We start from the raw sequence: 23,219 nt of genomic DNA, 5'->3' as shown, positions 1-23,219 counted from the left end.
CTAAACCCAGCCGGCTGAACACATACTTTCACACACACGGTCTCTGGTTACAACTGCACCCCACATCAACCTCCAACCCTCCTCTCCCCAAAATAAAACTCCCATTAAAGACACACCGAATGCACAAAACTTTCTGCAACATAGCAACCGCGTCCTTCCATTTCAGAGAAAATAAAGGCACCTTCAGAAATCGCACTGGATTTGGTGCAGTGCAGATCGTGCAATATTGAATTATACCCTCTCAACTGCGCTTTCTGTTTTGTTATTGTTGCTGTTTGAACATCGCCAAGCCGCGTTGTAAAACATGATCTGATAGCCTCTCCCCCCACCCTCAAAATTTGGTCATTAGCGGTGAAAGGCAATCACACTTGGGTTGCTGAGACTGCCGAGTGAAGTCATATTGCACAGACCTCCCTTCACTCGCTGCGAGAGAGAAAAAAAGTGTTTGAGAGAAAGAGAGAGAGAGAGAGAGGAAGATTGGGCGGCACGCCGGAGCCATGCAAGCTTGCAGATCATGTTTGACTGGTTTCTTTTAACCCCTAGCACCGAAATGCGAAGTAAGATCAGATAAAAAAAAGCCGCAGGAAAAATAAATGGGCACTTCAGGCGAGCGTCACCATATTTCAACAGCCTCAGATCTCGCCAGTTAAAGGACAAGCTCGTCAATTTCAATCCCTTTTGTCAGTTTCACCCCCGGGTTAATTTTATTGTTCTAACGCAGCTAGAATGGGAGCAACTTTTGGAGTGGGTGGGGCGCGGGGAGGGGGAGGAGAACGGGTGTTAGTATTTATAAACTAACCTAAACAAAACGTAAAACATTTTAATCCTGCAATCAAACTTTGCTACACAGTGGTAGTTTCATACTATGTATTCACAACATTATGTATAGCAGTTGGTTATGATCAAGGCCTCGGTTAATCAATATTTAAATTGAGAAAATTGGGAATAAAACAGTGAGAGCCTTCGATTCAAAGCCATAAATTATAATTTAATACCAAGAACAATTTACAACAAAAACGCTGTATACAATAGCTAACACAAACAGGAGTCTGGCGTAGTAACTCCATACACATATTACTTGCAATAAAAAAAACATCTGAAAAGGCTCGATCTATAAGTTAGAACAGCGTAGCAATACCCTGAAGTTAAAAAAAACGTGGGTCAGCTGCAAACGTGTTAATAATCACAACCATACATCATTTCTGGTCCAGATCTGTCTCTACAACAGGTAAAGATCACTGTTCCATCAACTATACAAAATGATTCTTTTTTGTGTGCGACCACAACAAGATGTAGTATGTGGCCGGATAGCCACACACACAAAAAAAGTTTTTTTTGTCTTTTTTTTTGTAAAAGGGACAAAAATGCAAGTTTTCACACTGCAGTGTAGGTAGCAGCACTACCAGAAAAGCTTGGAACAAATGGCTTGGCCAACTCAAACCAGCTCGCTCTGTTTTTTTTTTGTGTTTTGCTTTTAGTACAAGGGTAATATGGGAGCACTGAAGGCAAACAATCGCCAAAATGTATAACCTCTATACAATCCAACATTTACATGTATGTAACAAATGTAAAATGTGTTAGCGACCTGTGGCCATGCTCTCACAGTCTATTCCCATATATAAAAAAATCAAATGAATTTATATTTATATACATTAAATCAGGCTCACTTATAGTGCTACACATCAAACGTCAGTCACATCATCCTCAGTTTGAAGAACTTCCAATAACAAAAATTGGCAACCACATTTTTCCAGACATACTTTTTGAATAAATCTCATTTAATATATTTTATTTACAATCAACACTGTTCCTAGTAGCAATTGCTTGTTTAAGTGTGTTCTGTGCGTGAACTTTAGACACAATAAGCTTCAAAACAAAAACTTGACCATTAAAACACATAATGATCCATGCTTCCTAACACCTGTCTAATGTACATTGGTTGCACAGGCACTTAAGTTAGAACTAAATAAGGGTCGGTGGTCAAAATCCCTATGGCATTTTGAATTTAAAAGGGGAGGAGAACGGCGTCTCATATTGGGGTTGTTCGACTGTTTCTTTAAGGTGTCACTGCTAAACCCAAAAGACAAGGAGCAGCATGAGTCCACGGTTTATCCTTTCATTGAAAGAGCATGTGGTTTGCCCACTACTACAGACAGTGGTAGTAAACTATACAGGTATATTGAGTAAATAAGACAAATAATCCACGAGTTGTAATGACTCCAGTAAACTGCGGTGTTTGACCATTGTAATGAGATTTTTTTCCTTGGGTGAACATACAGTTGTAACAGCGAAAAAGTTCCATATATCAAATAATATTATAATCTCCGAACACTTTCATTTTTCTTGAATATAACACACAGGACTGACCAAACAATCCAATCATAACTCTTACAGTACAGAAATGTTGCACTTTAAAAAAAACCTTCAGTTTGTACACACGACTGTAAACTCTAGATACTTAATTAACCACATGTCAAATAGTAAGTGCCGACATAGAGTTCCATGCTGAATCCAAGAAAAGAAATTGTGGCGTTATTTTTCCTTTAAAAGGGCAACGGGTTGATAATTGTTACAAATGGGTCGGAAATATACAAACAGGCGTTCTTTTTGGAGCCTGGTCGGACTCTATACTGCAACAGGAACTAAATGGAGCCACATTCAGATCACTAAAATGTTCTTAAATTTAATGAAACAAAATTGTTCTGTGTCTTGGACACATAAAATATTTCTGCTTCAGAAATATACGAACAATGTAGTCCTTCCCCCCCACCCCGCCCCCTCCACATGTCAATATTAACGAGTTTTCAACAATGGATTTTTAAATTACAAGTGTGTATCATTTAATATAAGTCTGCCGTCCATTTCCCCAAAATTAAACGTCTTATGAGTGAACACTATAAGTGCGTTTCCAGCATTAAGTTTCAATCCTGTCAATAAAACCTTTCGTCTAACGTTTTAGTGGATTCAGTTTTAATTCTTGCAGAACATATTTACGTGATACACCGTATCTGATAAGAAGCAATGGTTATATCAAAATTATTAGTAGAGAATCACAGAGGAGACTGGTTTGAAACCAGGAAAAATACAAAACAGCTATAGATACATAGACACAGGACAATTTATAATAATTTGGAAAATGTTATTTTCTTTCCTCCTAATTTTGAAATTCTTGTTTAAATGCACTTATCTTTATATCGATATTTCTCAAAAGTTTACAAAATAAACCAAAATAAAAGACTAATTTCCTTTTGTTACAAAAATGATAAGTAGCAAGTTGTTCTGAACGACACAGGAGAGTTTTTGAACGCGTTTTTTCTAAGTTCGTGTACAGTCATTGAAATCCACAGTCCTCTTTTTTCTTCCCTCTCTTCATTTTTTGTGTGTCACATAGGTAAACTTGTAACAGCCTTTTATTTCCTCCCATTACAGAAGGAATTTGCAAAATAATGTCACTTGCCTTTTTCCTCCCCCTTCTATTTATTGAATCGACATGTAAGGCCAGTTGAAGCTGCTCCCAGATAGCAACATATCACGGATCAGAGTTTCTATGGGGGTTTTACCTACCAAACGGACGAAGAATAATTGCTCGATGACAGAAGATGAGACGGTGCGAAGAGAAGGGAGACGAAGTAAAAGCTTCCCAAAGCGGGTCGGTTGGTTCGGATACTGGCTGCGAACATATTCCTCCAGAGCACATTGCGATTTCTCCTGTAAGCTTTCTATATGGGCCACATCAGACAAGCCACAAGCATCTTCATTAAGGAAATGGGCACAAAGAAAAGAGTGAAAAAAGAAATATATTAGAAAAAAAAAGTGTAGGATTAAATAAATTACACCCATACTTGCATAGGACCTTTAATTAGAGAGCATAGGTTGTGACCTGACCTAGCCATTGCATCTTGCAATGCTCTAAACCCAGCCCAACAGACGCATATTATTATAGGCATCAAAGCAAACACAAAGCATAGATACAACAACCATTCGCAACCACATTTTATATAATACTTTGGGGTTTTCTAAACTTAAACCAGGTTTGGCCATCTTCGGCGAGCAACGTTATACATCTATGCGTATATATTTTCCTTCCAATAGCGTGTAACACCAAAGTGCTCACAAAACAGTGAGTTTGCTTCGCTGCACACAAGGCCTGACATTTTACAAATAGTAATAAATTAACTGCTATGGTAATGTCATCGATTGCTCTTGGTTGAGTAGGATCAAGTAGACTGAACAAACAAAATAAACCGCACAATATTTAAAAGTATTTCCAAGTTGGTTAGTAATTCAAGTATAAAAAAAGTCTAAGAAAAATACTACTTCATAAAAACTGGCATGTGATAACTTAAAGCAAACACACAACACGTCACCCCCACTTAAACTCAAATGCCTGGATTTTTCCCACTAACAAAATGTTCGCTTCTAATTTGATTAGTTTTTAAAATTTTTTTTTTGAAAAGGACGTGATGGAAAAGCATCTTTTTTTTAAATGTGTGAAGTAATAATATAGAAAAGGAAGCTTGGGTCACGACCCAAGCATTGGAAGGGGTCCAGGGAGTCCTCTGGATACCCAGATCACCCTAAGACAACAAGGAAAGGATTGTGAACCGCTTTCCCACATAAACTAAAAATTTCTGTTTCCTGATATCAATCCCTGAAAGCTTTATACTCAGCCCAGATGAATGCTTGCGCTCCTGTTGCAACTTAAATGCAGCAATTCTGCACATAGTATGAGGGACATTCGACAGAGCCTATAATGTTTGTAAAATGTCAAAACATAGCTATATTTTAATCGCTCCCCAGATTTTCATTTGCACGTAATTTTACATAACTATTGCGATAGGCATGTAAAATGTATAGTAACCGCCTTTAAGACAAAATCATCACTAGTGACTAAATGTATTTTTTCACTAAATATTTTCATATTTTAAAACTAACATTGTGCTAAAATATAAAGGCATTCTCGCCCTGTCTAGTTTAATGTCGATATTATAGAAAGCATACATGACACTACATTTAGATGAGAGCTGAGTATATGACTGCATGCTTACTCAGATCTGATATCATGGCTGTTCTGATTACAGATCAGCCATATTCTGGAATGAATATATTCCTACCTGAAGTGAAGAGGACGATAGCCTTTAAGCAGCTGTACTCTGCCGAGTCGACATGCAAAGCTTTGAGTTTCTCGACCTGCTCCTGGAAGATCCTTATGTGATCCATGAAAGCAACGACCCTGTCTGCAGACATAGGGGACGCGTGCAGCCCAGCGGCGGCTAAGAGAGGAGCCACATGAAGAGGCATGGAGCACTGGGCAGCGTTCAGAACAAACAACTCGCTCCAGGTCAGCCTCAGCAGGGCTACCTGGTCCGTGATCTGCAGATCCGGGAAGAAAGGAATATTCCTCGCCCATTCCACGGCGCTGAAGAGCAGCCGAGCGGCCAGTTCACAAATGTTCTCAATGCCCATGATATTGTTCGGTTGCATGCACTGACTGCCGTAGCGGGAGGTCGGGTAGGGCTCGGCCCGCAGTAACAGGGAGATATATCCCGATAAATAGGAATGGCAGTTGAGTGGATCTCCGTTTGTCAAGGCGAACTGGCCTGGAGTCGGTTGTGTAGGTGGCATTCTTCCCCTTTGGACTGCTGCAGTGCGAAAAGAACAGACTACAGATATTGAAACCTGAATCTTACCACATTTTCAGACAGTTTGCATACAATACACACCCCTAGCCATTTACAAACAACAATAGCTTGTACATACACTATAATTTTTATTTTAATTCCCACCGACTGTACAACATGTTTTAAAGCCAGACTGCACATTTTAAACCCATTACTGCTATGCCATTTTACTATGACATTTCCCTAAAGCATGCAAAAACTGATTGAATATTTTACAACAATGGCTGATTTATTTTACTATCTGGACTTTACTCTGCAAACTGCTCCAACTTGCACCGTGCATTCTCAATACCCTCCCCTCTTTTCATGAGAAGTTTCATGTGTAGCATAACACATTTTTCAAATTAGATTGCAATCAAAGCACGCTTTCTACGGTTAGTCCTCATCTGACTATTTTCAAACAGACAGACACACACACACACACATACAGTCTTTCTCTCTCTCTCAAACACACACACTGAAATCAAAGAAAAAAAAATAACGTTTACAAGAACACATACGACTTTCTCGGCCCCAAGCACTCTGCAAAGTACAGAGAGGCACTAGCAATTCATTTTAACTGGCGTTCAACAACACAGAACAACTTTATGGAATGGAAGTGAGAGCTCTTTTCTGCAGGGTGGGGGTTGGGGGGAGTGGGAAGTAAGGGGCTGGCTATAGTAGCTCAAACATTTTAAATAAATGAATTCTCAATACCTTCCCGTCTCATGCCGACTTTGAGGCATTTTTTCAGGCGACAGTACTGACACTGATTGCGATGGTGTTGGTCTATGGGGCAGTTCCTGTTGGCACGACATGTGTACGTCAAGTTTCTGCGCACACTTCTCTTAAAGAAACTCTTACAGCCCTCGCAGGTGAACTGGCCGTAGTGCTTGCCGCTCGATTTGTCCCCGCACACCACGCACTCGATGTGTTGCTGCTGCTTCTCGCCTTGTTGCTGGCTCTGTTGGTTAGGCTGGGCCGGGGTTCCCGGAGCTCCCGGCTGGCCTGGAGTCTGCGGGGTAAGAGGTGCTCCAGAAGGCGGCTGCGGTCCTTGCTGAGGCGGGGGTGGCTGTGTGCCCTGTGCTCCGGCCACGTCGTCCTGCGGGTCTCGCCACGTACTGACTACCATTGCCATATCTCGGGCAGAGTATTATCAGACAAAAAAAAATGTCTTGTCTTTTGAATCGGCAGATGAGGTGGTGTTGGGGAGGGGGGGGGTGGGGGTGGTGTTGGGGGAAGAATGAAGAAAGAAGAGTCGATTAGCTGACAACAGAAAAAAAAGAGAGGGAGGGAGAGAAAGAGAGAGTAGCAGTTCAAACCCGATCGGCAGAGAAGAAGCGAGTGTCGGGGGGCCAGGACCAGGGCAGCACGCAGTCAGCCATTCAGAAATCCCATTAAAAAAAAGGACGAAGGGGGATGAAAGGTTAAAGATTAAAAAACAAAAAAAAGAGAGAGCGAGAGAGAGAGAATCGACTCTTGAAGGCAGATGTACGATCCGGAGTAGAAGTGCCCGAACATCAACTGATCATAAATTCTCCGCCGTACTGGTACTGGTTGAACTGCACACACATACACGCGAAGAGAGTCAACAACTCGCCAGCAAAAAGAGAGAGAGAGAGGGAGAGAGAGAGAGACTACAAAAAAAAGGAGTCGACGTCGTGGAAAAAAAGGGAGCTATAGAACCTCTCTCATGCGAGAGGAGGCAAAATAAGGGAAGAGAGAGAGAATCAAACTGATCAAATATGCAAAAGGGGGTTGGAAGTGAATCCGATTTGAACGAGCGGGCTTGCGGAGTAATTTTTCTGAAAGGGGAAATCTGCGCGGATGGCTGTATATAGTGAACTTTGACACGACTATTGAAACTGACACGTTTCTATGGAGATGCTTTCCTTATATGGCGCTGCCGAGTGACGGAGCCAAGCGGCGGCTGCTGGCGACTGACAATCAAAGGCGACTGGTCAGAGCTTTAGGTTCGAGGGGCTGGGACATCTGGCCCGCCCCCTGCACCGTATTGGATAGGCACCTTACTTATTATCCAGCACGTCCTGGCCGGCAACAAATTTACATTACATCCATGCGCAGAGGTCTACTTCGAAAAAATAAGTTTTTTATTTCTTACATCCACCTCCCTCTCCCAACCAGCCACCCACCTCCCTACCCCCATACAACACATACACCCAGATTTTCTTTAAAAAAACTGCAAGAAATTGGGTACTAGACAGAATGAAATATTTTAAACTTGACTATCAGAGATTAACATTATATAGGGATTAAATAATCTAATGTAATACTGTACAAAAATGGCTAGGAATGCAGCAACATTGAACAAACCCAATTCAGATTACTGTTAAATGCGTCCTTTATTTGAGGTGGAACCTTGCACTATGAAAAGCTTACTTGATATTAATTTTAAAAATCCACGGTAAAGCTTACAAGATTATAGCTGCATTATATATTGTTGTTCTATAGCATGTTCATTATATAATTTCCAACGCTTCTGCACTAATCATATTCCCGAATACCAATGCACTGTTAATACCAGGAAACCCATGCTATTCAAAAGTCAACTTTGGGCAAAAAAAGTTAACATTGAAGATGCAGCATTGACGGAGATGATTTCCCATTGATTGAGACATCCTAACGGGAGCTGTTAGAAGTGTGACGAGGATTACTAGAGATTTTATGGAAGTATCCAAATGAAATTAAGGACCGCTATGTCAGAATTCAGCTACAGCTGCTTTATGAAGAATAACTGTCCCTTTACATTGCAGAAGGTGTGCAGCCTGAGAGAAAAAAAAACAAGAATACTCGAGAGGGTCTCATTCATCTGATGAACCATTACTAATACGGATAACTATCACGATTACTTTGAAATACTTAAAAGTAAAAAGAGCTTTGAAGTGTACAGATAGTTAGTAAGGTACACAGATAGACATATAGAGATGCGTGCAGATTAATAAATAAATTCGAAATAAAATACCCAAAATTCTGCGGAAGAGCGGCGAATCTTTGGAGCGGAGATGCCCCGATGCCACTTGCTATCCCTGCCCCTCTGTAACAATGGATTCGAATTTCCACTGTCTTTGTTTTGGAAGAAAGACAACTCTATTTATACCCTTTTTTTGGTTATTCGGGTTGCATGGGGTTAGTCTATTGGTAGCGCTACCAGCATTAACTAAGAAATTGACGTTTCAACTGAACAAAATTGGCAAATATTATGTTCGTGAGAAATATAGACATTCAGGTAAACTCAGTGGTTTTGAAGGCTCTGGCCGCATTGTAGTTTATCTTTAATTGTAGTAATGGAGAGTTTGCGAAATACGTCTGTTAAATAAATTACAAGGAGAGAAAAATAACGAGAATTATATCATTGAAGGAAATTTCAATGTGTGAGAGTTCTCTGGCGCTGGGTTCTAAATGCGCATTTCACATGCTACATACACTTCCGTACGCATTTTAGAATGAATTCTGTATATTTGACAAATAAGCCTTGAAAATACAAAGTGCGTGTTACTGGTAATGTTCAAATATTTACCTGCTAAAACGATGATTGCGCAATTCCCCAGTTAACATATACAATGTGAAATTACAAACATTCAGGTACATGGCACACGATCGAGGATACGTTGCATGAAACAGGTGTTCCGTTTGAGGTGTAGTAGCTAGTATCTGAAATACCGTTACCTGAGAAGAAATATTTCCCTCTGCCGTGTCGACTTTCTTTCAAAAACCCTACTTGAACGCATATAGTAATTGGCACCAATCTCTTCGCAAAGTGCTTACAATTCAATAAAGTGATCAAAAAGTATAACCCACTATGGTCTGGTTACTTGAAGGTAAACAAATTCAATTTCGTCTTGATGTTCATTTGACACAGAAACCACACACACAGCAGCAAAGACTGGACAGCATCTTCAGCATAGCATCTACAGTGATATTTCATAATCTGCAAATTGCATGTATCTTTTCAAATTTAACCGTTGGTAAAAGGCCAAACAAAAGATTTGTATGAAGTCTTGACATTCAACAGTCTTAAATGCAACATGCAGTTAATTTTGAGGAATATGAAGTGAATGTCTCTTGTTATTAATTAAACTACCGTGCCATGATATCAATGTTATCAGACGAATAGTGATTCCTGCTAATAACTTTTTTTCGAGATGTATCCAAAAGTTTGGATTTATTATTAGTGAATGTAATCCCTGCTTTCTTTATTTCAAATGGACAGGTTGCACTTGATTTATTTCAGAAGTTACTTTAGTTTACTGCGGCTCAAAACAGCGTGTTAGTTAGAACCCAGTTACTTGCAATTTAAGTGCTTTGTAAAGGGCTGATCGAAAATATAGGATTTGCTAAATTGACGATTGCAATGGATACAACCATGGCATTGCTAAAGTAATCTATTTATAACACGGACTGGATACCACTTCCTTCCCAGTTGTTCCATGATAACCAGTTAGATCTATTGAATTTGTGGCCCCTATGAATTTGCCCTGTTTCTCTCTCTCTCTCTCTCTGTCTCTCTCCCCCGCCGTTCACCCCGTCCCCCACCCCCCCCCCCTCAAAAAAAGTGCATTACAACACAGTGAATGGAGAAAGTGATTCCCATTGTGTTCCGGTGATCTCAAAGTCATTGCAGTTTTTAAGCGGTGACTTGTGGCACTTTGATAACCGCCGGGAGCTGTCAGTGCAGCGGGCTTCTGAAAAATTTACAGTGCTAAATCGCAGCATATGCTGGAGAATTTGTCAAAATCTTGTACAGTATCTGGCTGCCACCTAGCGTACGGAGTGTCGCTGTAGAACTCCAGAGGAGACAAGCCATTCAAAGGGAGCGCGGCGCCTGCTCGCTCACAACGCGTTTTTATACACCCCCCCCCCCCAACAAAAAAAAAACTTCTGCACTTTTAATGTGATTAATTCTTTAGGATTTTTTCTCTAATTGACTCGGACGTTGCCGAGCGGGACTGCTGATCTCCGTCGCTTTGTGCTTCTTTCCCCTCTAGATCTGCCTGGACGCTGGCTTGACTTAGGTGACTAGGCATGTGTCTTATTTCCAAAACAAACGATTGGTAACAGATTTGCTTTTTCTCCCCCCTTCAAAAAGCGGCTCTCCTAACGCAGCAAAGCCAAGTCGAAACCGGGCGCTTCCTTTCCCAGTAAGTAAATATACTATTTTTAAAACCCTCAAATCGTCAGACGCGTCCGAGGATCTAGATAAAGGTGGTGAGTACCAATTTATTATGAAATTACAAAAATAAAATCTGTTGATTGTAAACACGGTTATTTTCTCTCCTGAGATGATTCGGTGTTTTATTTGTTTTTTTTAGGAAGAAAGTTTTAAAAATGATCTCGTGATGTAAATCAAATCACCATTATACTGCAGTTTAACCAACAACTAAAATTTAACTAAACCACTTTGCAAGGCAAAGAGCCGTTGGATTTCTGCGCTTACTACGAGTCACATCTTGAGGAGGGGGGAAAATCGAAGTTCATTTTAATTCTAAGTTGTCGAGATTTGTCATATTTCTGGTCGTAAGGTTGTATATCTCCATTATTGCATCGCGGGTGCGAGCCAGCGACCCGTTCCGAGGTACGAAAGTCCGGGGGTTGATCGCTATTACTTAGGAGACAATGCACACAATAATCCGGTGGTTTATTATCAAAATAATCCAAACGTAGAGGGAGAGAGAGAGAGAGAGGGAAGGAGGGAACGATAGAAAAGGACGAGCCTGATTTAACGTCTTTTCTTTAAAAAAATCCAACATTAAATAAAGCAAAAAAAACCTAATTGTCTTAACGGATATTCAATATCTTCCGAATTAGAACATGTGTTGAAATTCAAAACCTGCCTGATGTCAAAATTATAGAGATGGGTTAATAAATATAGGTGTTTAAGAACGATCATGTCTTGACCAAGAAAAACGCACCTTCCCTCCCCTAAGTAAAACACATATATTTATTTTAAAAACATACCAAACATCATCGCCTGCAATTGTCTTTGTTCAGTGTCCGAAATTATTTGCGTCGTGATGGGTTCGAGTCTCCTCTGGACACAGGAAGTTGTGAATCTTGGCGGAACTGAGTTGGAAAGTACTGAGTGAGATGAATCTCTTTTTTTCTGGCAGGTGAACTAAAGGAGGGCTCCGTCTCCTCCTCACCTGATCTATTTATCTATTGAAGAGAATCATTCATTCCATCGGCCGTCATCTGTTTGCGCGACCGATAGTGTAAACTGATAGAAGGCTATGCCTTTGGCGAGAAGCGAGAGGCTTTGCATAAATATTCAGAAAGCAGGGAAGCACTTTCGATTTGCCATTTCAACTTTCGCCCAATCTTTTGGTGCACTTTCTGGGAGTCCCGCGGCCGCTGAAGCTAGTGAAAGTGTAGCGGAATGCGAGCCGCGTTATCTAAACAACACCCCCCCCCCACCCCGCCCCAAACCCTACCAGAACCACCGACCCCCCCTCCCCGCCCCCCCCCCCCCCCCAGGCTGCCCTGTCCTGGGCAATTTTCGTCCCCTTTGCTGTGATCAGTTTCACAGCTTTTACTAAAATTCCCAATCAATCTTTCTCATTGCAAAAGCAAAAGTACAGGAAAACGGTTCAAATCATAAGCTAATCACAGACACTTTACCGCTCAGTTAGGACTAGACAGAGAGATAGAAAAATTGAATTACAACCCTTTTTACCATCCCCGCCCTTCGAAATGGTAGCTGATCTGGTAACAGGAGTTTAGAGAACTTTGTTAGGTCCAAGTATATCTGGTTTCAGTATATTCCTTCTATAAAGTTGTATGAGCTTCGAAACACAAAGGTAATGATTTGCCCCAACGTTTAACCGCTCCCCACCCCCTCACCCCTTCCCTCCTTCACAACCTCAGTCCTTACCCCATCAACGCTCCTGTGGAAGAGCGAAGATTACTTTGAGGTTTTGAGATGAATTGTTGACATAGAATGCGGTTTGTGCCCTGTGTAAAATTATCTGCGCGTTTTCGAAAGGCTATCTGTGGCTGATGGAGAATCTCCCAGCCTCAGGCCTTTGTCTTGGCAGAGTGGAGAGGGGATTGTGTGTGAATCGTGTGAAAAGGACGGCCAGGGTCGCTGCAGATCGATTTTTATTTGTCCCCTCTGTCTTTTCGGATCAGTGCCCTTCAATGGACACATAGGCGCTCTTTCAAGAGAAAAATCTTGTGCAACATTTCTGGCCTGATTGCAGCTAAATACTGCTCACCCTCCGGTTTCTGGGCTAGGAATCTGCCGCAATTAAATCATTAAGTACATGTGCACTTCCAAATCTTGCCAGTATTAGCCGCTCCACTACGTTTCCATACAGCCATTTCTAATGACACAAAAGATATGAGAGCCTAAACATGATATAGATATTTCTACTGGCCTTACATATACATTTGCAGAAACAAAATACGCCGCTTGTCTCGAGGCGATTTCTTGATGCTTTTGTGTTTTAGGAGGAAATAAAATTAGCAAATCTGCAAGTAAAATGGGAATCCAATATAAAGATCTTTGAACATACCTATATCTTAGCGTATTTTCAAATGTTAAGGATGCCAAACTAACTGGATATGTTTCAGGTGTCTAATGTGCGCAGCCTAACCCCAGCTAGCTAGCTGTTTTGTTTTACGATTTCTCAAAAGGCACGAGGTAGTTCAGTTGTAGGGAAGCTGACTAACAAGCGAAGTAATTTCTGCGCAAAGCTGATCTTGAGCAATTGGAGATGGGGTGGCGATGGGGGGGGGGGGGGGGGCAACCGCTTCTTTTGGCTTCACACATTTTATTATAATGTTGAGAAATATATTTTAAAGTTGAGAGTGGTTGTACCCAGTGGTGTATGTTTAAAGTGAATGCACTTTTAGTCTAATTGAGTAGGAACGTAGGGATCAAACGTAATGCTAACCCTCTGGCCTCGCCAATAGAAAAGTTGACATTACAGCATTGCGTTCCAAAATGAATGTCTCCTCGATTTCCAAGTTCTCTTTTAGCAAGCGTCCCCACTCAAATAACCGTCATGTACGAACTGTACTGCATTTACCGGTTTGAAAGCTGAAAAAAAATAATTTTCTCAGAAATAATACTTTAGCAAGGCGAAGTATATCGTATTGTGGAAGATAACCACAATTCATGGATTGCCGGAGATATTGTCTTTTTGAATGCACGGCATTACAAAACAAAAATCCGGTTAACATTAATCATTCTGTGTTATCCAGCTATTATGTACAGTCTAGCCGTAAGAAGATTCACCTTGTTTCATGAATGGAAAGTTGCTGATAACTAGACGTCTAGCTTATTAAGAATCCTGTCGCATTAAAGGGATACTGGGCGTGACTCCGAGGTTGAGTCAAGAAGAAATTGAGCTTAACAGAAGAGCAGGCAGAATAAAACGAGAAAAGGTACAACATGGAGACGGTAGTTGTCTACAAATTACGGCACGCCGCCTGTTGGGTCCTGTATCGATTGGGAGGGAAGCTGAAGATGTCACTAGGCCAAATATTTACTGATCACACACAAATAACACGGGCATATCGATTGGTTTTTCGTTGGTGAGCAGAGAGCAAAGGGGTAAATCATTGTGTGTAAAGAGAGAGGTTTAAAGGATGTGTTTCAGGTGTGGAGAAACAGGCGAAAAAAAAATGCGGAAATCGATAGACGCTGATTAGGAGGTGATTTCTGACAGTGGGGGAAAGTGTCATGTTGAGGAATTTAAAAAGCAGGCTGCCGACTTCTAGGGGGAAAAAAAGAAGAAACGGAAATAATCAGTATGAGAGATGTCTGTGTAAGTTTCACACTACTAAATTTCATTTGACTGAAGTGTAAATACGTTAAAGGCAGGTGTATGGAAAGATACAGTTCGTCTCCCTATATAAATACAGTATATCTATACATTCCAATGCATGTACACACAGATAATGCTAGGTGTCATAACATTGATGCAAATGGATATACTTTTGGAAAAAAAATCCCTGCAGGATACCGAAGCAAAGCTGCATGTTAACATTTTAAATAAATTAAGCTTCCGTCTATATTTAGCTGTAAAGCTGCATAGAAGCGAAAAGGCAAACCGCATCCCGGGCTATCTGGGAAAGTCTAATTAGCGATTTGTAGAGTGTCATCTCCTGTTTTGCACTCCCCAGAGATAAACTGAGAGCTGCAGGTGGAGAGGATGGTGCTGCTCGAGAGGATGAGAGAGAGAAAGAGAAAGCGCGCTCACCCTCACCTTCCAGCACTACCAACAAAAAAAAACAGCACTCCAAGGGCAAGACGTGGCGCCTCTGACCCCAGGCCTCACCGTGCTGCCCTGATTAACCCATGCCGGCCCAAGATCTAGCAAAGGTTAACCAGGCTAATGAACACGTAAAATAAATCTGATGGAGTTTGAAAGCGAGGCGGAAAGATGCAAAATAGACAAGAATGCTGATAGGAACTCCCTGATGTTTTGCGTTTGCTAGAGAGTAGAGGATTAGAATTGTTCCCTTGTCATAAACTTCTCTAAGGTATTGTCTAATATGAAGATATCAAAAAGGAGGAGTAAATGACCAGGCTAGTTCCAAACTGTATAGCGATTGAGCTAGCAAATTTTCAGAAACAGTTTCCTATGTTTGATTTCTTGTGAAATGCCAGGTTAGTAATTCTGCTTTTTTAAAGAAAAGTATGCTGTATTTATAATCATATTTTATAAGTTCAACGTGACCTTCCCCATAGACTGTGCATGGATTATAAATTACATTTTGCGACAAATGATAATTGGCAACAATTGGTTCCTTTATACAACTCCACGTTGAACACATTCTTAGGTCGGTCAAACTTGCGACGCACTTTGAATCCACTTACATCTCTCCATAAATGATGTTGAAATGTAGCGAGGAGCTGTGATCGATACACATAGACCCAAGAAGCAAACGATAAACTGGAGCTGTCAATAGGGGGTGTCAGAAAGATGATTTGCAACAAAAAAAGAGTGAAAGTTTGGTTAACAAACTGATGGATGTCGTGATATGCTCCCAAAATAGAGTTAGAAACTGAGTGCTTAAAACAAATGAATGAAATAAATTGTGTCCTGAATGCTCCTGTCTGGGAACTGGGAACAAACGTGTTTATTTAGAGCTGCGAAATTAACCTTTCTTTTAGGAAAAAAAGAGAAAATTACTTAAAAAGAAAAACAGTTTTTATATAACTTTGGAAGTTGCTTCCAGTCTGCTGCAGACACGATTTGTGTTACCGATGTAAACCAATTTGTCACTGTCCGCTTTAATTATTGGGGAAACGCCAGTGTTCAGCAGCCTTTCTTCTTAATATATTGTTTAAAGGTTTCACTCGCCACCCTGGACAGCCTTTCGCCACATCCCTTCACCCATCTCGTGATTTCGGCCGTCTCTCACGCAACGCTTTCTTGAGCCCAAGTTTGTTCTAAATGTGAGTTCAAGTCTCAATGAAGCATTATAAGCAAATGATAAGTCTATCCCCACGCGTATAACACCTTGGCCCCCAATCTCACCAAGATCATTGTTAATGCAGATACACTATTAGCTTTGCATCCCTCTCCCTCCTATTTATTAATTAGTAGGAGTTCTGTTGTTTGCAACTGGTTCCTAATCATGGTTAAGATAAGGCAGCCTCTTATGCGTCATTTAAAATAAGCAATGTTTATTTTGTCATGTGCTGAAGGTACACACATATACAGCTGCCGAGTTTAAATTCGGTTTTACTTATAACTGCTGGTTCTAGCACGGTGTCTTTTTTAAACCATAGCACCGTACTGTTTATTCAAGGTATGGGAACATGCAGTGGCCCGTTTCACCTGCTGCCTGTCTTGTCTTTCTCTGTGAACAGTCAGATCAGAGCTCGTTTTAACTTTCATTAATCAATGAGTTGGCTGCTGCTTTAACTTTCCGGTTTCTTGTATTGTTTTTACATTTCGTCCATGAACACTTTGTTGTTCATTTAAAGGTGCAGGTTACAGGCGCGTTCTCTCCCCCCCCCCCCCCCTTTCCCTTCTCTATCTGTCTCTGTGCCCTCAGGGCCAATCTGAGAACATGCAGCCAGTAGATTGCTTTCAGAGGCAGGCTCTGCGATGATGGATTGCCATGTCAATTTAACCGGCGAAGGATTAATTTGTTTCAATGATTTCTCTTTAGGCAGAACGCCAGCATTTTTCTATCTCTTCCTTTCCCCTTCTCTCTCCTCTTTACAACCAAAGTAGATGTAGTTTGTAAGGGTGATAATAGTAAGAGATAAGTTTGACTCTGCCGTGGCGTGACATTGCAATAGGGCTACACAGTGATGTTCTATCTCCTTAAAATGACTGCTAGCTATCTGATCTGAACTTTACAATCACATTTATTATGTCTGTGGATGCTTGTTTATAATTCACCACAGAACAATTTCTGCGCGATGCTTTTTTTTTATCCTCAGCACCATTTCAATGCCAAAAGCAAAAACTGTCATTTTAAAGTTCTGCAAATGTGTGTGCCAGATTTAAATGAAGCATGGTCAAAATGATATTTAAAAACGTTGACGATCAAGTAATTTCCCAAGAACTATTAAACCAGAGGGGATTGTGGACATGGCATTGTCTGATGCAGGCAAATTTATCAAACCCCAATTTTGCTCTTTATAAAATAATGGCTTAGATGATCTGCTATCTTACATGACTGGCTATTAGCAAGCCTCCATCCACAATCAACACTACCCCTACCTCCCCGCCACCTCCCCCCCCCCCCCCCCCTCACGTCCTTCCCACCCCACCACACATCCTTGCCTAATGCATGTAACTTGATTACTTGATTCCATTGTGCACAATTACTTGCTGAAATCTTGTTTCTTCCTAATTATTTCGGCTAATGAGTTGGTCTTCTCGTTTCTCTTAAACGGACGAGTTAATCAATAAGACTCCGTAATGTATACAGATAAGCGTTGTTTCTATATTTCTCTAATGTCGTGCACATTGAGTGGCCTGGGCCGAGGATTCCACAGCCTGCCAACATCCAACCCCCCCCCCCCCCCCCCGCCCCGCCATTTGGATTTACATTACATATGAATATTTCGGTGTAAGATATTAAACTATTGATCAATTCGGATGAAAATAGGTTAGCTATTCGATTTTACTTATGCTGCCACAGACGGAGTGGTTGAGGCTGGAAACTCCCTTCTGCCCTTCTAGATGACAATTTAGATATTACTAGATCACATGGCGCAAATAGCTGTAGACTCCCATCGAAAACTTGCTGAAGAAGATTAATAGGACTCGTCAGAGCTATGAAAGCACAGCTTTGCAGTAAATTTATGCTACAGGAAGATAAATTGCTGATGAAGATTTTAGTTATCAAACATCTCCAGTCCTCGACTACTAGATTTAATTAGAATTTTTTTTCTCTCCAAAATCTGAAATTATGTAGTGCAGAAATCAGTTTCGTAGGATCATTAAAGCATTTCAAACAGAACTCCTTTTGACTTTCTTGTTCGGGCTAGCCTAGCATTTCAGACTAATGGATGAACAGCCTCCCCATTCTACGTTGCTTTATTTGAAATATCATGCTGACCCTTTAATTCTAAGCAGGCATTATTCAAATCGCTGATTTATGATCAATAGCAACCGACAGAAATGTGTGTATTATTTAACTACCTCCTTCTCCAGTGATGGAAATGGCTGTAAGGAGAAAGTACAGCATATCCTTCATGCCAGGGAGTTTAGAGACTACAATAGAAGCCGGCGGTAAAGAGTGTAATAGAATAATAACTTTGCATATGTACTGTCAGATCCGTTGGCCTCAAAACAGTGACTGCAAATTTACGTGCATATGCTCCATCAACAGCTTTTCACCAGAGTACCTATTTCAGAAGTTCCAAGTCAGGTGAAAATTTTGATATTGCATTGCAATTACGATCTCTTGAGATTAACGTGTGAAGTTTGACAGGAGGCGGGACGCAAACCACTTGGAGAAGGCATGACTTGGGAGAAAGAGAGAAGAGAGAGAAGTAAATGTCCCTTCAATGTAGTTGTGTTATGAATTTAGCGAACAGTATTGGGAATCCCTGACAAGTAGTGAATTCGGTCTGAGTTCCATTACGATCTGCTGCTTTCAAATCCGTCTGCTCGTCCCTCCAACTTTGAAGCTATTGACTTAGCAAGTGAACAGAACAGGCGAGAAAACATATAGTTACATTTTGGCACATCATTTCGTCTGGAAACATTTTGAGACCTTTTGCACTTTGCAACTGGACGCAAATAAAATCAATTATCGCATCTCACCTCTTTAGATTAGTGATTAAAATGGGAAATTATGAAAAAATTGTGTGAAGGTGGGACTTTTTTTTAAGATATGCAGCCTTGGAAAGAAAAAGAAATCATTTCACAACACTCGTATTCATTACACACAGATCTGAGTCTTCAGTGCGAAATGGACAGTGTTTTTCAAATATGTTGACTTAAATATCATTTTGACCATGCTTCATTTAAATATGGCACACACATTTGCTTTGTTTCTAATTAATTCGTGACTTTATTATGATAAACGCTGGAAAGAAGCGAATTCAGTTGACAACAGTGGGGAACGTTTTACTTGATTAAAATACTAAAAGTGGGTAATATACCCTTTCTAGAGCAAGCCCACTTCGTCAGGAGCGACATCCGGTCAAACCGTTTGAACACCCCATGTACTGTTTTCTTCTTTGGAAGTGAAATGTAAAATGTTGCCAGAAGAAACTAAAATAACAATCCGATCATTTACAACGATCAATTTGAAACTATTTTTTATAACTTTCTTAACCAAGTCAAACAATCCTGATCACCATTGTTGAGTGATATTTGGACAGTATTGTCAGTTACAATTATCTATTAGTCAGTTGTTGTTAGTCACAGCTCCTATGACTAACAAGTTTTAGGTCGGAGTAAAATGCATTATCCTTAGCGTTTATAAAGGCATCCTACTAGTTAATAGCACAAAAGATAGCTACTTTAGAACAAAAAAAAGCGTGCATTGTCTATACACTCTAACATTTACTGCTAAATTGGAAGGATCCCATTGTAACATTTTTGTATATTTTTACACAAATTTGTATTTTTTTCAAGTTGCAAGTTAATAAAGTTAAAACAATGTTGGTGCTTAAACACAAGCAGAAAGTTGTTCCACAAGGATTGAGAGTGTGGTGCTGGAAAAGCACAGCAGGTCAGGCAGCATGCGAGGAGCAGGAGAATCGACGTTTCGGACATGAACCCTTTATTGGGAATTCCTGACGAAGGGCTTATGCCCGAAAGATTCTCCTGCTCCTCGGATGCTGCCTGACCTGCTGTGCTTTTCCACACCAAACTCTCGACTCTGATCTCCAGCATCTGTAGTCCTCACTTTTTCCCTGTTCCACAAGGATATTTGCATTGCTTCATCATAACAAAATTTACCGTTTTTTTTACAGCAACCCGAGAATTAACGATTATATCATAAGATCATGAAATGAACTTGAAAACTAACTTTTGTTTTAAATGTCTTTCCAGGATTCTGCATTCAATTCCCTGAAGAAGACTAACCATCCAAAACTACACAGAGCATGGTTAAAATGCCAAGTGTATTTTCCCTGAAAAGCTACAGTTTTAATCTAATTAATCAAATCTGAAGGTAGTCTGATTATTTCAGAAACAGCACCATGTATTTCCTGACTTTAACAATCGACTTCCTGTCCCATCTCAGCGTCTCAGACCAACTTGAGTCAATTTGGATACAGTAATGAAATTGGTCATACTGCGCAAACTGACCCATTTTCTCACATAAAACATCAGAGAATATCACACCTGTGAAAATTCTTTCCATTCTTATCTTGGCAAGGTAGGGTCAATGTCAATCTGTCACTGGAGGCAGAAGATTCAATATGTTCTCTTAAATTGTTGAACTTCAGTTAGGAAAATTCACTCATGGGATAGTCTAATCATTATGCAATCTTTTTAATTTGAAAGATACCTGCAGTAATTACTATAACAATGCTCACCTAAAACTGGTTTAACATGCCGCCCATTCCTGGTCTGAGTTACAAGCTGAATGCATCCCTAAAAAATCTATGAATATTAACTTTGCAATCATATTTATCATATGTGTGAAATAACATGTTTGTTTACATTCTGCATATAATGACTATTTAACTTACAAACAAACTTTTTTTCAGCAAAATACAAAAGCATGAATTAGAATACAATTAAATTATGTTTAAAGCTGTATCTTTACATCATACAATGTTGTTTAATGATAGTGCAGCACCTCTTGCAAAAAGTAATGTTCCAATTTCAGATAATGAGCCTTCCAGCTCATCAGCTTTATATGTAAAGTGTATGTAACTGCAAATTGTGAAATCATAAGTTATACATAATTGGAAGCCAAGAACAAACTTTCTTTTAGTGACTTGCATTGATAATCTGGCATATTATATATGATAATAATGTGACAATTTACAAATACTGGCTGTGTGGAATAGCACCACTCTTAACCAATTTAAAAGATGCTGATTCTCGTTGATATGCAACGTTTGGACAGTACAACAGATCCTGAGACCAACAGCATGTTTTAAGGACAAAGTCTTTTCTTTGGAACTGCTGATCAGAATATTGTAGTACTTTGATTTGAATTGCACATCTAATGCTTTGCAGTTTTGAAAACCCTTAAAGATGCGTACATCAGTTATCAGAGCTGAAAATGTGTTGCTGGAAAAGTGCAGCAGGTCAGGCAGCATCCAAGGAGCAGGAGAATTGACGTTTCGGGCATGAGCCCTTCTTCAGGAATGAGGGCATTCCTGAAGAAGGGCTCATGCCCGAAACTTCGATTTTCCTGCTCCTTGGATGCTGCCTGACCTGCTGCGCTTTTCCAGCAACACACTTTCAGCTCTGATCTCCAGCATCTGCAGTCCTCACTTTCTCCTACATCAGTTATCAGCCTGCTCTTCATGAGTGTTCTGCCAGAATTCCATCAGGAGCAAAGCTAAGTGAAGAGTTAGCAGTTGACAGTTCATTGTAAAAAAACATCCTTGTTCCTGGTAACATCAGTAATTAAAATTGTAGTTTAAGCACTGATAGTTTCTGCTGAGACTTCTTATGCAAAAGATATTTTGAACATTTCAACTGCTATTCAGGAATTAATATAACATTGCTTGCTACTGTATACTAATAAATTTTTTTTAAAAAAGATAGTAGTTTTATTATGAACTGGTTTCTATCTCAGTGGATCAGTGAATACCATTTTAAATTCTTGGTGAAAACATCATGGGCAATTAAATGTATTGACATATATACTTTGCTGTATCTGGAATGAAAATAGTTGCCATCATTATTACAGAAAGGAACAGTAATTATCAAAGAAGATGAGGGTTTTAAACAGATGCAACATTTTGAATGTTCAACATTGACTTCATTCCAGCTGAGTTTGCTTGTTCATTTTAACAGATGCTCAAGTATATGTTTCTGGAGCTTTTGTTGCCCCTTAGTTTGTTTAACATATTGCCTTTGAACCCATTCATCATTTTTTGTACTCTCCGTTCACCTCAGAATCATCATACAACATGTCTCAGATTTATTGTACCTGTACTTTTGACATCAGTTCATTTTCTCATTTCTGAACATTGTCCATTGCTCCAAAGTTATGGTCATTACATCCATCACTGTAAGGACCTCAAAAGATACCTTGGGAAATGTTCAGCAACTTATCCTCCAACTATTTTGTGATTACGAATCACAAAACGTTAGCTTAGAGAACATATTTTCATTTCCATTATCAAAGTAAGTACAAGCAGCCAATGTGTTGGGATGGAAAATGATGGCTTCTTTCAGTCTTTTAATCATGTGTTTCAGGATCCAATTTAGAAAAATACTTTCGGTACCAATGTAACATTTTCCCATGTTTCACTGAAGTTATCCTGAAGTTTTTTCATAGCATTTGATAGCAGTTGTATTAAATGTTGACAGTTTTGCTTCGTGTGTCCAGGGACCACTTAAAATTAGGCTGAGGTGCTTTTCACAGAAGTTTACTAACAACAACAACTTGGAGTCATAGAGTCATTGAGTCATACAACACTGAAACAGATCCTTCGGTCTAACCAGTCCATGGCAAGCATAATCCCAAACTAAACCAGTCTCACCTGCTTTGGCTTGGCCCATATCCCTCCAAACCTTACCTATTCATGTATTTATCTAACTGTCTTTTAAATGTTGTAACTGTGCCCACATTCACCATTCCTCTGGAAGTTCATCCACTCACAAACCACCCTCTTTGTAAAAAAAATTACTCCTCATGTTTTTTTAAAATCTTTCTTCTCTCACCTTTACAAAATGCCCTCTTGCCTTGAAATCCCCCATTCTAGGGAAAATACATTATTAACCCTATGAATACCCCTCATGATTTTATAAACCTCTGAAAGGTCACCTCTCAACCTCTTAATCTCCAGTGAAAAAAGTCCCAGCCCACCCAGTCTTTCAATATAACTCAAACACATTATAATCCCAAATACGGCAACATCCTGTTAAATCTCTTCTGATCAACTTGTATTATATATTGTCTTTAAAGTAGCAGGCTTTT

At 40.0% G+C, this 23,219-nt stretch overlaps 1 protein-coding gene and 1 long non-coding RNA gene across 8 annotated transcripts; one reads left to right on the top strand and one right to left on the bottom strand.

Moving 5' to 3' along the window:
- Positions 1 to 967: 967 nt before the first annotated feature.
- On the bottom strand, positions 968 to 12,016 carry nr2f2 (nuclear receptor subfamily 2, group F, member 2). Of its 4 annotated transcripts, none has more exons than XM_043677544.2 (3): positions 11,637 to 12,016; positions 5,115 to 5,642; positions 968 to 3,752 (listed from the first exon to the last, which is right to left on the bottom strand). In XM_043677544.2, exons 1-3 carry the CDS (start codon positions 11,644 to 11,646, stop codon positions 3,478 to 3,480), a joined length of 813 nt encoding a protein of 270 aa, XP_043533479.1. In that variant the 5' UTR covers positions 11,647 to 12,016; the 3' UTR covers positions 968 to 3,477. The 4 variants fall into 4 exon arrangements, with proteins under 4 accessions (XP_043533479.1, XP_043533478.1, XP_043533476.1 ...); XM_043677543.2 differs by having other exon boundaries at positions 5,115 to 5,663; positions 11,637 to 12,015; XM_043677541.2 differs by lacking the exon at positions 11,637 to 12,016 and adding an exon at positions 6,378 to 7,778 and having other exon boundaries at positions 5,115 to 5,663.
- Positions 10,384 to 21,363, top strand: LOC122541048 (uncharacterized). Of its 4 annotated transcripts, XR_015753840.1 has the most exons (4): positions 10,384 to 10,819; positions 13,884 to 14,449; positions 15,981 to 16,086; positions 20,162 to 21,363. It is a non-coding gene; the product is annotated as an uncharacterized LOC122541048 (long non-coding RNA). The 4 variants fall into 4 exon arrangements; XR_006309498.2 differs by lacking the exon at positions 13,884 to 14,449; XR_015753841.1 differs by lacking the exon at positions 10,384 to 10,819 and having other exon boundaries at positions 13,813 to 14,066.
- The last annotated feature ends 1,856 nt before the right edge of the window (positions 21,364 to 23,219 follow it).

This window comes from Chiloscyllium plagiosum, unplaced genomic scaffold (genome assembly GCF_037043375.1).
Source record: "Chiloscyllium plagiosum isolate Xiang-an unplaced genomic scaffold, Cpla_swu_hap1 HiC_scaffold_39, whole genome shotgun sequence".
Taxonomy (NCBI): Eukaryota; Metazoa; Chordata; class Chondrichthyes; order Orectolobiformes; family Hemiscylliidae; genus Chiloscyllium; species Chiloscyllium plagiosum.
Note: the sequence above shows the minus strand (reverse complement) of the source record. Positions and strands in the feature narration are given on the sequence as shown.